This window comes from Halichoeres trimaculatus, unplaced genomic scaffold, assembly GCF_033239565.1.
Source record: "Halichoeres trimaculatus isolate MK-OKI-2021-1 unplaced genomic scaffold, fHalTri1.1 fHalTri1_scaffold_15, whole genome shotgun sequence".
NCBI classification, from domain to species: domain Eukaryota; kingdom Metazoa; phylum Chordata; class Actinopteri; order Labriformes; family Labridae; genus Halichoeres; species Halichoeres trimaculatus.
Window position 1 is genome coordinate 11,730,576 of NW_027437193.1, and position 14,155 is coordinate 11,744,730.

The window sequence follows — 14,155 nt, forward strand, 5'->3', positions numbered from 1 at the left end:
TGATGTTACCGGAGCAGCAGTTTTCTGACAAGCTGGGAAGGAACCTGCTGGGAACTATCTTTTTTTTTTTTAACAGTGTTCAATGGCACCTAAAGCAGAAGAAGGTAAAAAAAACCTCCATGATAAGAATGAGAAACATATTGTTGGAGAAATTTTGTGCAGAAAATAAGTTTTCCTGTTTGTTCCCAGATCAAGGGCACTCACAGCCAAGTGAGTGTAATTAACTTTTCCGATCTCGTTTGAGTAATCTCTTCCCTCAGTTACCTTAGCTTGTGTGAAATTCCCAATTAACTATATCCCAGCAAAATCACAAAACGACGCCATGTGAAATTTCTTAATGAATTCCTTTGTCTCTGACTGGCACAGATGAGGCACGATGGAGGCACATGTACGGCGAGCGTATTAGTTAGGCGAGCCCATGTGATGGTGCCCGTTCATGGCTGACGGAGCGTTGGTATCCTCGGGCATGGCTGCCAAGCTGCCAGTCTGTGCCGTCACACCTTGCTGGCTTTAAAGATTGCCCTGCAGAGATGGGGAGGGGGTTTCGGAGGGCCTCACGTTTTTAACAACGCGCAGTCTGGCAACCCAGGAGGGTTTACGACTCAGGATCTGTGCCAAGAACTGCCCACCAGAGAGAAGGAGGGTGAAGGGGGGAGGAGGATGCAAGGAGATATGGGTGTGGGGCACACGCACACACAAAGTCAGGCCTTCATCAGTCACATACATGTAAGGTATGTGTGTATGAATATGTGCATATTTGAATGAACCTCTCCAACAGCGTGTGTGTAAGCAGGAGCAGCTGGGTCCAATATCGGGGTGTATATCCGACAAAACATTATGTCAAATCAATTCATCAGGCTTTCTCTATGACATGCTAAGGAAAAGAGAAAAGTGTGTGCACATGCAATGTACCCCTAGCATCATGAACACACACACCCACACACACACACACTCACACACACACACTGTGCCTTTTCTCAGTAATCCACACAAATGGCAGTGGATGGCAGAATGTAAATGAGCTGGTTATTACACAGCAACGTTCATCAAGCTGAGCTGGAAAGACTTCAATGGCCCTGATGAATATGCATGCAAATTTGTTAATTAAGTTAATTATTCTGCTGAAAATTCATTTGTCTTCCCAAGGACATTTCTGCGATGATTTTAACATGTTTCCACCATTAGTCATGCACGGTGCTATTGAGAATCACTTCTGTTCACCTTTCGGAAAGTTGTGGCCAAAGAGGGGGATAGAACACCTACAAATGAGGAGGAGGAGGAGGAGGGACGAAGCAGGTAGAGGACAACATACGAGGGGCGTGGAGTGTGGTTGGAGGTAGACGGCAGCTGGTGCAGCCTGAGGATAAGGAAGGGTAAGCCAAAAAGCGTGGTCTGTAGGATATTAGCTCAGTGGGAAGAGCATTGAAGAGTCAGCGCCAGAGCTTGTGGTCCAGTTCTCAGTGGGAACATCCAAAAATGTTTCATTCACACTACAAAGCACTTTGGACTATAATCTGCACTTCATATCATTTGATTTTATGTCAGTTATGTGAAATATGACATCTGATGAGAGGGATATTCTGTTTTTGCAAGCTTGCTTGCTTTTTGGCCTTGTCTTGTTTCATGAAATGTTCACTTATTTTATGATGTAGAGTTGTTCCAATACCAGAAATTGAAACTTCAGTACAATACCAGCAAAAACCAAAAGCTATGAATACCTGTTTTTGTACTCTAGTGACAAAATGAGCCACAAACACACTAAAAAAGTTGGGTTTTTTATTTTAGATTTCCAAACTGCACAATGTGCTTAAACAGAAAAAGTCAATGAATATGGATCAACATTTTACATTAAGTCAAGAAAAATGGATGGCAAAAAACTTTCATGAGACAAAATAAATATTTCTGTCAGTGATAATCCTGAATAGGTGTGTAGTGCTGTGTGTTGGTGGAGGGTGTGCCTTTTTTCTGTTTTTTTTTTCTTCTTATTTTTTTAATAATTTAGTTAAATGATAGGCATCAGTCGAGCTGTGTGATGAAGAGCCGAGTCAACAGTCAATAGGTTGTAGACATTCATGAATTGGGACAGGGTGTCATCACTGTCTCTCTTTTTTACTCTTTTCATGTGTTACTCCCCACAGATGGCTAGGGTATGGTAAGTGGGGAGTAGCAGAAATGAACCCAGGACAAAAGAGGGATGAAATTAAGTGTTTGTAAAAGGGAAGGGTTTATTACAAAATAATAGGACAACTTAAAAAAAACTTCTATTTTAAGCAGAATCACTAACAAAAAGAAAGAGGCCGAACCTCAAAACCAGTCTAATGGAATAAATAAGGCCAGTCTTCAGTAGACTTAAATGTAAGGTGTGTGTCTCTCTTGGAGGCTAAGAGGACGCAAATAAGAAACGGTGGTAAATGAGAACAGTTGGTAGTGCAGTGGCTGTGACAGAGGGCAGAGCAGAGACACACATCAGGCACACACTTGTAATTCATGAGGGATTGACTACAGTTTACTATGTAAAGGGGGTCCCAAACTTCTCCACCCGCGTCCCTGAAGATAGCGCCACCAGGGACCAGCGAAAACCCAGCTGTGGGAATACAAGCATAGGTTAAAAATCGATACAAATGTGTTAAGATTCAAATAGGCTGGGATAAAAAATAAATCATGATTCAATCTGCAAAAAAACACGTAAATCCTAAACTAGGAACACAAGCAAACCTGAGATTGTTTATTTGGAGAGATTTTGTTTATGTGTATGATTCATTTAGTTATTTCAGGGTTTCCGCTGTACATGTAAATGATTGTGGCGCACTGCCCCGCCAAAATAAAAGCCGCCATGCCTTCAGAATGATGATCTTTTTTGTTCAGATGTTTCAAATGTAAACTATTATGTAAATTATTTTGTGTTAAATAGATAAATTATTCATAAAAGTTTGAAGCTGTGTTTTTTTTCATCTGTGAAAAACATTGTGAGAAAATCGCATTGTTAACCCAGTTTTGGAAATCGTATTGAATCGTGTGTTGGGTGTATCATTACATTCCTAGTCATAGGACAATCCAAAAACATGCAAACAAACAAAAAAAGCCTCAGATTCTTAAATAAACTGATTGGTTGAAAATTAGTCAACCTTTGTGCACATGTTGCTAATTTCCGCTGATATCATTGATATTCTGGCTTTGTCACCTTGGGGTCTTGTGGCTGTGAAAAAAGAAGAAAACTTTTCAAATATTTTCTGTTTGAATTGTCTAATATAAAATTTACCATAATTTTGTTCAGATTTTTACAATATTGAATAAGGTATATCAGAACCCTCTCTCAGTGTTTCACAGCCCCCAGGGAATCACTGTGCCATGTTGTTCACCTAACCATCTTTCTCTATCCTTACCTTATATCTAAGTCAACCAACAGCAATTGCTCTCTTATCCTCGGTCTCCTAAGGCAACTTCATGTTCAAAATATGAGTGTGGATCTTTTTCTCACAAGCTTTGCTGCTGCTTGATACTTGCCAACATAACAATTATTATTCTATTAGTCCAAAGCACTTGGTATTAAAAGTATTGAAATACTTAATTATTTTTCACCTCATTGTGTGATATAGTCTAAATCAGAAGTTTCAGAATCAGAAGTTTTCAGAATAATTAATAAATAATTATGAATAATAAATAATTCAAGTGTAAAAGTTTTCAGGTTTAAATTATTGAATTATTCTCATCCAAATGATTTGGTTTATCTTTTTACTCAAAAAGACTGAAGAGAAATTTTGATCTGGTTATGAATAGACAAAAAAAGTAATGTGACTTCAGCATGACCCACAAAAGGAGAAGAGTGTGATCAACTTGTTATTTCTATATGGTTACTTATATTGTGATATTTTAATGCCAGTAAACACAGCTTTGGATTTGTGTCAGACAGCCATTTTTTGACATTTTTAATTTGCAAAGATAAACCTCAAATTCTGTGTAGGGAAAAAAAATCTTGGCAAAAAAGCATCTCTTGCTCCACAGGGGGCACCAGAAGCAACACAAAAAAGGATACATTTGCAAAAAGACCCTCAAAATGTAGATTTACATATAGGCTAAGTGCTGTTATATGTTCGGTATCAGTTATGAGGGTGCAATAAAGTGGAGACAAAAAGCCTTATTCATTTGACTGATGTTGACACAAGTGAAGTTTTTATATTATGTCAGAGCAGTCAAAACTTGCCATCAATTTATTCTACTACTTGCTGAACTACTCATCTCTTGGTCTTATAAATTATATGTTGTTTTTTTCCCTTTAAAAAAAATAAAAATAAAAATAATTGCCAGATTTGTGTCATTTTGTGGCATACAACCATGTACAGATAAATCAATAAATCATGAAATAAAAATAAGAATAAAAATCTCATGATAAAAAAGAAATAAATTGTGCGCACAAATGAAATTTTTTCTTTCTTTCTTTTTTTTTAGCAAATATTTGCTCATTTGTAGGTTTTACTTCAATACACATTTTCACTATTTTTTTCTTTTCTGTGTGTTACTCCCTGGACAGAAATGTAACCCTTCAATGTGAAGGTAAAACGCTATAGTAAAATCTCATGATAATATTCATTTCTCCTCTTCTTTGAGGTTTTAGGTGTGATTTCTGGTTACATGAATTTTTTATCACAGCCTCATGTTATGTAATGTTGGTATGTGTCCATATTCATATCTCAAGGGCCTTGTCCAATCTGTCTTCATTTATCATCCAGTCATGTATAATTCCACAAAGTAACCTGAAAGGATCAATTAAATACTCATAAATGAGAATCAGCTCAAAAGTTGCAAAGTGGGAGATGCTGCTTGAAAAGTGAAGACGCAAAACAAGCCAGATGGGAAAAACTTTAGCGGGAAACATCAGGACACACGGTTTGATACATCAAATGGCCAGTTTTAGAAGAGACAGCTAAGCCTTTGCAGTAGGCTTCGAATGAATATCCAGATGTTTGATTTGTTAATTAAGTCTCCATGGCAGTTAATCACTGTGTTTCTCTATCTGATAACAGCAGGTAAGCAGGGGAGGATGACCCTTAAATAGAGAGAGTGTAGGATGTATAGAAACAGACATTGATTGTTGTTTGTAGTAATCACCGTGTTGGAAAATATACAACAGCCAACCCCTCAGAAACATAAAACTATTCATGGCAATTACATCTCTTCATCATCTTTTTATAAAAACTAAAATCTTTTTAACACTCTACAAGAGTGAATGTCATTTCTTGTGATATACACAGAATATCTTATCATTAAAATGTTCAGGTAATGATGAAATGGAGAGCATTATGCCATTATCCAAGCCCCCTCTAGTGGACACATGTAGAACTGTAACTGAAAAACAAAGGCTGAGATTCAGCCTGAGAGGTTGGTTGTTTTTGATTTCTCATCCATCAAAAGGACATCTTCTTTTTTTTTTTTCAAATGAACTTGTCACAGTTCTGGATTTATGTTTGTGTAGATCATTAATGGATGTGTTTGCATTATTGTGTGTGGTAACAGTGAAACATGGATTTTAATCCCTTCCTAAAACATTTTATCCCCATGATGAATTTAATCAGGATGAGGTGCATTAGGGAAATGTCATACATGCCCGTGTATGTCGTGCACGGATTAAGTCATCTATATTTGTTCACTAAAACAGTTGTTTGTAATGATAAGGCTGACACACTTAATCGATTCGCTTGCATTTCCCTGACAGTCCAGATTAACAGGCAATAAGACTTTATTAGCAATATGCACACAGTATACACACACACACACACACATTTACACACACACACGCGCACACACACGCACACATTTACACATTTGCAAGGCATCAATTAAATGCACATATGGTTGGAGTAATTATCGTTATAGATAAGCAAAATTAAAGGGGAGATATCATTGTGAGAAAAGGAGGGTGAGGTGCCTGAGAGAAAAGTTGAGCAGGGAGTGAATGTTAGGGCCATGGAGGGCTAGTAGCAGAGACTATAAGAAAACAGCAACAGCTGTGTAGCTCGTGGCTAAAAACAGGAGTGAACAACAACAACATCATTTGCGAAGAAAATGATCTAGGGGAAGATTACACTGACTTAAAGATAAGAAATGAGATGCTTTGTATTGTTGGTTGTGTTGAGCTTCAGGGTCTTTCTTTTCTTTTCTTCTTTATATGTTTTGGTCTTTTCTCTGTGATCTTAAATGTTATCACTTGTTGTAATACAACCTTTATATGCCTTAACATGCACACTGAAAATAAAAAAATCTGGATTTTGATTGTTTCACTCCAAAACAAGCCATGATTCCCAAGAACATCTTACAGAGTTTTGACACTCAAAATGCTGATAATCTGAGATGTTCAAATTTGTGATTTCTTTTGCTGCACTATTTTCCCTTAAACTGTACCATACAGCTCCAATGGAGATTTACAAGTCTTTCATCTACAGCTGAATCTAGATTTGGTTCTTGCTATCATTAGTTCACACTCAAGGGCTATTTTTAGTGCGGTAAAGTCTAAAATCTGTTTTTAAACTCTTGCTTTTGAAGTGTTTTAATTGTGTGTCACATTGTGTTCTTTCTGTTCTTTAAACAGCTTTCACTAGGCCACTTTAGGGACACTGGCATTTTGTGTGACTTACTACAGACTAGATACAGTGCAGTTAATTGTTGACTCGTACACACAACTTTATTATAGCTACACCAGCTATTTTTTGCCACTATTACACACACAGAGCCAAAAAATGACACAAAACTCCCTCTCAGTGCCTGCCAGAGAATGTGTGAGCACACCCGTGACTGCTCTGCCCTTGACTTGTATCCATTCATCCAAGCGTGTGGGATGGTTTAGTTAATTAAGCTTAATCTACCCCCAGAGAGGGATACGAGTGCTGTTACAGTGGCCCACTGAGCTGTCCCCGTACACTCTTCTCTGGACCCCCCATGGAGCTATCAAGGCCACGCTGCTCAACCACATTCAAGTACACTGACGGGGCTCCAGAGAAACAAATTACATATAATAGACGTAGAGATGTGGACCACAGGAGAGAAAAAAGGCTTGATGTAATAATTTACTCAGTGAATAAAAGGGGACATTGCATAATTGTTGGAATTACTTAAAGAAGAAGAAACCGAAAAGCGCATGGTAAGGTTTGGTGCACTTGACTGGCAAAGATTTGAATCACAAACACACAGTCTGTCGTCTCTGAAACGCTGGGCTGGGCTGGTTTGAAAAAAGAGAAGGAGGACATATACGCTTCATTTACGGTTTCAGTGGATTCCCAAGAAAACCTGCACAGTTAGTTAATTCTTGCACAATTTCTTACAACACATAATGAATCATTAAGACATTGGATTACATACATCACACTACATAGCCTAATCTGTGAACTTGGATTGCAGAGCTAAGGTATGAAAGAGATTGCATAGTTTGCATAGTCAATATCAATATTCATGCAGTTTTTTCCTCACTTTTTTTTTTTTTTTTAACCTTATCACGAAACATAAAGTGAACAATGCGTATGAATAACACCCTTCAAAGTGTATAAAAGTGACAGTGATCACATAAAAATCAGTGCAAATAACAACAAACAATTTTTTTTATAATACAAACCCTCTGCTTTTTTAATGACCTACAGATAACCACAAGCTTAACTTCCTGACATTTTTGTTGCCATCTTGTGGGTCAATATGTTTAGTGCAGTAAGATCAGAAAAAAAAGAAGAAAAAAGTAAAAAGAAAAAAAAAAGTGTTGTCTGAAATATTATTTTTTTAATTCACTGAAGAATAACAAATTAAGTGTGTAAAGCTATCAGATTGATATTAAGCTATGCTGATGTTTCCTTTATCACTGTTAAGTTGTTGACACGATCTATATGGTCTATTTGTTGTGAACATGTATTAGGAAAAGCTAGTACGTAATGATTTTTAGGACACAGAAGCAATTAAAAAAAAGTTTGATTTTTTTTTTTTTAATCTTTGTGCTCTTTTTATTCCTTTTTGCTGAGAAAGATTTGGCTGGTTAGATTTGAAACGCTTGAGGTGCACGGCTTAACCACAAAGACCAAACTGGCACCAAAATGCCTCCTTTTAAGTCTTTGAACATTTGGAGCTGCATGTTTCTTTTTTCTTTTAAAACATAGTAAAATTAGAGATGACCAAAATAGTTAAGATGTTTTTTTTTTATCTTTCACTTTGTGCATTTTGATTATCGACTCATAAAGTGTTTTATCATGGGTAACTATTTAAAGGGGCTGTGAGGAGTTTGAAAGTGATCTTTAAAAAGTCTGCCCACTTTAGAATGATATTTTCAGTGCCACTGTACGTTATTTTGAAATGCTACCTGGTGGCTTCTTCATAGCTACGTAGCATGTCCAAGTCTCTTTGACATCACCACGCCGGCCGATGAAGTTTAAAGAGAGATCTGCATTTTTTACTGCTAAATACGATTTAAGTGATTAATTTTGTAGTGTAGCTTAAGGCTAAAAAGGGTAAACTGTTTGTGATAATGTCCATTCCAACTCACATGCAGCAGTTGTTCTCCAGTGGTCTGTTCAGACTTGATAGTCTATTAATAAAATGAAGAATGAGGCTACGTTAGCTCTGCTTGGTAAATGCCTGGCAGGACATAGCTAACAAGAATTTACCAACATTACACACTACAGACAGGTCTCAGAGCACAGGACTGTCAGTAGCAGTACATAGAGATGACTGCTAAACTACTGAATAAACTGACAGTTTGCTTGTTGTCACGTTAGCCTAAAAATACTTCGTAGCACAGGACTGCTAGTAGCGCTACATATAGCCGGTTACTGATGTAAAGTACAACGTTTGCTTGTTGTCACATTTCAAACAACAGTGCTATGTAACTGTACTGATAAGTACCTTATCTCGTTGCGTTGTATCCAGTAAATAGTTGACTAGGACGAAGAAAAATTGTTCCAAAACAAATACACACCTGGTTTGAAGTTACATCTTTAGGACAGTGTGCAGAGACTCCAGGCCAGAAGGTGGCGAAGCAGTCCAATCAAAACAGATCCTCTTCATAGCATATTTAACAACATGAGCTGTCCAAGGTTTTTTTTCTCACATTTAACACATATTTCTTAACCCAAAGGTAAAACTGTCAAGTGTCAGGCTAGCACAGTCAGGCCTGACTGTGCTAGCAGTGTCAGCATATTGAATTGACAACTAATGGAGCTCTGACTGAAACATCTAGATCCCATCAGCGATGAATACAGAGTTCAAATAAAAGTTGAAACAGTATTTTAAGATAAATGTGAAAGATTACATACCTTTTACTCGTAAGGTGATGTAGTGTGCTGCAGGAGCAGAAAGTAACCTTTCTACAGCTTTACCAGTTGATGGCGTTTGATGGCAGTTTTTCCAATATCCGGTTTCCCAGTCAAATAAGCCTAAAATGCGCCTTCAAAATAAAAGCCTAAAAAGTTGTGCAAACTGAAGAAAAAATTGTATACCTGATATCATGAAATTAATTACAGTAAAATTAAAAGTAAAAGAAAAAAAATAGATTAAAAAAAAAATCAAAATTCAGCAATTTTGTTGATATTACATATCACAAATAAATTGCCAAACTGAATAAAAATAACAGTTTCTCTCCAGAAAGTGTATGTTTTTTTTTAACTGATTGCTTCACTCTGTCTGGGCATTTCCAAGAAACAGCACTTCCATTGCAGGTTTCAAAATGTAGGCCTTTTTCTGCATGTCAACACATTTGGTTAAAAAAAAGAAGTGAAAACAGCTTGACGATTTCTCTGCATTTTTATTCAGTATGAAACAGACAGCACAGCAAAGTTCTCAAAATGGCTTTTGAAGTGAAAGCTCATCCTCATATTTTCATACACATTACATGCTTTTGATGTATACTTTACGTATTTACTTGGCACTCTGCAGAGCTAATACATAAAAAGATCCATGCACTCAGCAAGGAATATGCAAAGAATTAAAAACAAAGTTGAAATATTAACACTTTTTAGTTAATTTGAATTTATAAGTGAATTGTCACTTGGAGGGTAAATCCAACATGACCGCAGAGCTTTGTGCCGTGAAAGCCACGTTATGAATAGCAGACGTACTGTAGCCATTGCTTTGTTCCATGTTATTTTTTGTGTCTTTGTTGCAGTGTAAAAGTTGCATAAGATGTCTTCGCAGTTTTTGTGAGAGCATATACAGCAGAGGGTTCATACAACAGTGAGAATAAGCAAAGATACGGCAAATAGAATAGGCAATGTAGAAACGATCACTCTCAACACAGCCTTTTGGCTGATAAAAGGAATATATGAAAAACAAAATATGGTAGGGCCCCCAGCAGATAAAGAAGGCTATAACAATACATAAGACCACCACTACAGTCCTGTATCTCTTTCTATTTGAAGCCTGCAGGACTGTTCTCAGGATGGCAGAATAGCAGAAGACAATGATAGCAAATGGGAGGAAGAAGAGGAGTGACACTTGGAGATAATATCCCATGTTGACAGAAGTGCTGTTAGATGCAGTTTCACACATGAGATCACCGTTCCAGTGTGGCACCACCTCTACTTCCATAGCTTCACTTATAGATGCAGCAATGCTGATGATCCATGCAGCTGCACAGGAAACCACCGCACATCTTTGCCTCCTTCGCCTCCTTGCAGGGTTATTCGCTGAGTTGTATAGCACCACCGTTATGAAACGATCCACAGTCATGGCAGTGAGCAGAATGACACTGCTGTACAAGCTCGTGTAGTATGCTGCAATTTTAAACTTGCAGGCAAAGTCCCCAAAGATCCAGTGGTGCAGATGATAGACAGCCCAGAATGGAAGCATTAGAGTGAAGATCAAATCAGAGCAGGCCAGGTTCAGGATGAAGAGATTCGTGACATTTTTCAGGTTCTCGTAGATGACGAGAACAAATAAAAGGAGAGCGTTGCACATGAGACTGAAGATGAAGATCAAAATGAAGAAAGCACCACTGAGAGTGCTGAAGTTAAACGTTTCAGGACACAGATATACCACACTATCCGATCCATTACCTGCATCTTCCAAAGAAAAGTTCATACTGTAGTTGTACCACATTGTTGGGTTTTCTGGGGAAAATGAACACAAAATTAGGATTAGCAAAATGTAACATAGACCAAGAGGAAAATTTTGATTGTAAAAATTAGCTAATTGTAAGATTTAAATTTGAAAAAATAGTAGGTAATACATTAGCTATCTTAACAAAAGGAGCAAGGGTAGCCTCTAAGAAACTTACCAATGGCAACAGCTCTGAAGTCTTCTGCTGAACTGCAGTGAGGGTGAGAAGTTATCAAAGAAAAGAGCAAACAGAGGCTTCCCCTTTTTGTTTCTTTTGAGTCAGAGATGCTGAATCATTTTTCCAGTTAAAGTGTGGCAGGAATTTAGCTCAAGCTGCAATTTTGTTTCTCAAATGTGAAACTTTGGTGACATTAACTTGATACTATAATGATGATAAATCCCCCTTTTCAAAAAAAAAAAGACAAACCAGACGACTGAGGGCTGTTTAATTTATTGTACAGATGTGATCCATATCATGTCAGAAAGCAAATAATTACACAAATTTTTTAAAGTACAGAGAAACAAAGCTTGAATTTTTCAAAACTTTTTCCTTAATCAAAGAAATTACCACAATAAATGACCAAAATGATTGTTGTGAAAAACTTTCAGCTATTTTTTATTTTATTTTACAAGCACAGTTATGACTAAACTTTTTCATGACAAATCACCATTCTGTACACCACATGTTGAAAACTTTGCAGTTACACACCCATACACCCACAATGACTGATGTGGATACAGTTCTGTAAGTGTTAGACATGTTAGACCAGTGAGGTGAGCATTTAGCTCACTGACCACAGACATGCAAAGCAAACAGCAGGAACTACATATAAACCATTAAAAAAACAAAAAACAATTGAATTCAATAGTTTAAGATAAATGTTGATTAGATTTGCCAGACTTATACTTATGTACAAGTACTGATAAAGTGACATTAGGCACATTTTGACAAGGTTTGGATTTACTGCTGTCTCCCACTCAACTACATCGAAAACTCCTCACCACTTGTGATTGATGTAATTGTATGCCGGCTCTGTCTACTTCGGCGACTGCTGCTATCACTGTAGCCTTTAAGCATTTTCTTCAAGTGGCTTCTGAATTTAACCCCCACAAAAACATAAAACACAGGGTTGAGGCAGCAGTGCATGAAGGCAACCAGTCGGCTAATGTAAAAGGCGTAATCCAACTGTTCTGAAGAGCCACAGTTTGCAGCGACAGTCTTTGAGTCAGCAGGTGGTTTTGCCCAGAAACGCATAGACTGAAGGAAAATTACAACATTGTAAGGAGCCCACCCCACAAAGAAAACAGCCATTAGCATAAAAATAAGCTTTAAAGTTTTGTTTTTTCTTCTTTGGGCGGTTGGACGAAGCAGTCGACAGATGATCCGTGAATAGCAGGTAACAAACACACAAGAACTAACAATGAAGAGGATGTTTTGCTGATAGATTCCCCATAAGCTCCAGTAGGAATCCACATATACACACAGATTCGGGTTCTGGACTTCAGCAAAGATGAAAGCTGGACTGGCAACTAATAAACTCACCACCCAAACAGCCACACATGTTAACACACTGTAGCAGCCTGTGATGGACACAACGCCTGACAGAGGGTACATTACAGCTGCGTAACGATGAGCGGTCATCAGGATGAGGAGAATGCCACTGCTGTAAAAGCCAACACAGAAGATGAAGTTGACTAATTTGCACATAAGGTCCCCTAAAGTCCATCCATACATGTCATAATAGGCCCAGAAAGGTAAACCTGTGGTGAAGAACAGATCTGATACAGCCAGGTTGAAGATAAAGGCGTTGGTGAGAGATTTGAGATTCTCATATCTGGCCAGAATCACGATGACCAAGATGTTTCCAAACAGACTCAAGATCACCACAATGGTGAAGATGACAGGGGTGAGGTTCGCTCCAAATTGAATGACATTTGTTTTGTTGCACAATTCATCTTCATAGTCATAGCTATAGTAGTCAGAGTAGTCGGGGGTATTTGTTGAAGCTGTGGTGGCGAAGTCCTCAGTTGTAACCATTTTTCTCCAGCTACAAGAGAAATTTTAGGAAGATTTTAGATAGATTTTTCATCAAAAGTAAAACATTTTATCCAATCGACAAACCATTTTGTTTTCCTATATTAGAAAAACAGCTATCCTATTATTGCCATGGGAGACTCCAGTCTATTCACCCAAATTATTTCAACCTGAGAAAACTCTGATGTTCCTTCATATTCTACCAGCACACAGGAAAAAGAAAGAACCCCTTATTTTTTAAAAGTCCCTCTTCATGAACAGCGCTCTCATTAATTCCATATGACTTTATCTACAACAGCTCAGGGATATTTTTTGGCATCACTGGAAACAGAGATTATCCCATCTGATGAACCAGATTTGTTTTAGAGATGTTAGAATGCAAAGTTACAGCAGTGTCATAAGGGTCAAGAACCTCAAAATTCACAAAACAATCAGAAGCTATTTAACCCTCTGAGTAAACTAGAAGGTCATAATTTTCAAATGTCTATTTTGTGCATGTACAATATACTCTCCCTCTGAATCAAAGCCATATAGGTAAATATTACAATCTTTGTTCAAATGCTATATCTATTTTAACATAATATAAGCTGAAAAAGCAATATTAAATAGAAATGTACTTTTTCAGTATCCCTTACACAAAAAAACAAAAAAAGTTACGTTTACCTGCAGATTTTCACCGCTGTATGTCATGGACAGGTCTTTCATGCAAATGATTCTGGAAACACTGGAACTGTGAACCACAACTCCTTAAATAACAACCACAAAGGTGAACAGAAATCTCTACTTGTTTTCAGATCCACATGACATCTGTCAAACAATATTTTTTTTCAAACATCTGTGGGACAAGGTATGTTCTCCATAAGTCATACAGGCTTGTTTTTACTTTGCCAAGAGTCTTTGATCATCATAAATGTCATTATTTAAAGTTTTTTATTTAAAGTAAATACATTTTTTTAGATATTTGTGTATCATATTTAATCGTTCGGGGGTTTTTTTTATTTGTAGATTCACTGTATATCACAAACTTTAAAGATGCCACAAGGATAATTCGGTAAAACT

At 37.3% G+C, this 14,155-nt stretch overlaps 2 protein-coding genes and 1 long non-coding RNA gene across 4 annotated transcripts in view; all 3 read right to left on the minus strand.

Annotated features, from left to right (window-relative positions):
* Nucleotides 1–2,338: 2,338 nt before the first annotated feature.
* On the minus strand, nt 2,339–9,068 carry LOC141804941 (uncharacterized). Its single transcript, XR_012599667.1, has 3 exons — nt 8,945–9,068; nt 8,513–8,554; nt 2,339–2,584 (listed from the first exon to the last, which is right to left on the minus strand). It is a non-coding gene; the product is annotated as an uncharacterized LOC141804941 (long non-coding RNA).
* A 741-nt stretch (nt 9,069–9,809) lies between these two features.
* LOC141804653 (chemokine XC receptor 1-like) lies at nt 9,810–11,261 on the minus strand. Its single transcript, XM_074689215.1, has 2 exons — nt 11,240–11,261; nt 9,810–11,072 (listed from the first exon to the last, which is right to left on the minus strand). The coding sequence occupies exon 2, from the start codon at nt 11,059–11,061 to the stop codon at nt 10,009–10,011; it is 1,053 nt and encodes a 350-aa protein (XP_074545316.1). The 5' UTR covers nt 11,062–11,072; nt 11,240–11,261; the 3' UTR covers nt 9,810–10,008.
* Nucleotides 11,262–12,038: 777 nt separating this feature from the next.
* Nucleotides 12,039–14,155, minus strand: part of LOC141804051 (chemokine XC receptor 1-like) — a 75,063-nt gene continuing 72,946 nt past the window's right edge. Inside the window, exons 1-2 of one of the 2 annotated variants that reach the window (XM_074688288.1) lie at nt 13,760–13,807; nt 12,039–13,109 (exon numbers count right to left, since the gene is read on the minus strand). In XM_074688288.1, coding sequence (XP_074544389.1) covers nt 12,044–13,099 — 1,056 coding nt within the window. In that variant the 5' untranslated portion in view covers nt 13,100–13,109; nt 13,760–13,807 and the 3' untranslated portion in view covers nt 12,039–12,043. Of the gene's footprint in view, nt 13,110–13,759; nt 13,808–14,155 lie in introns of those variants that run through there. The other variant, XM_074688287.1, reaches the window with a different exon arrangement.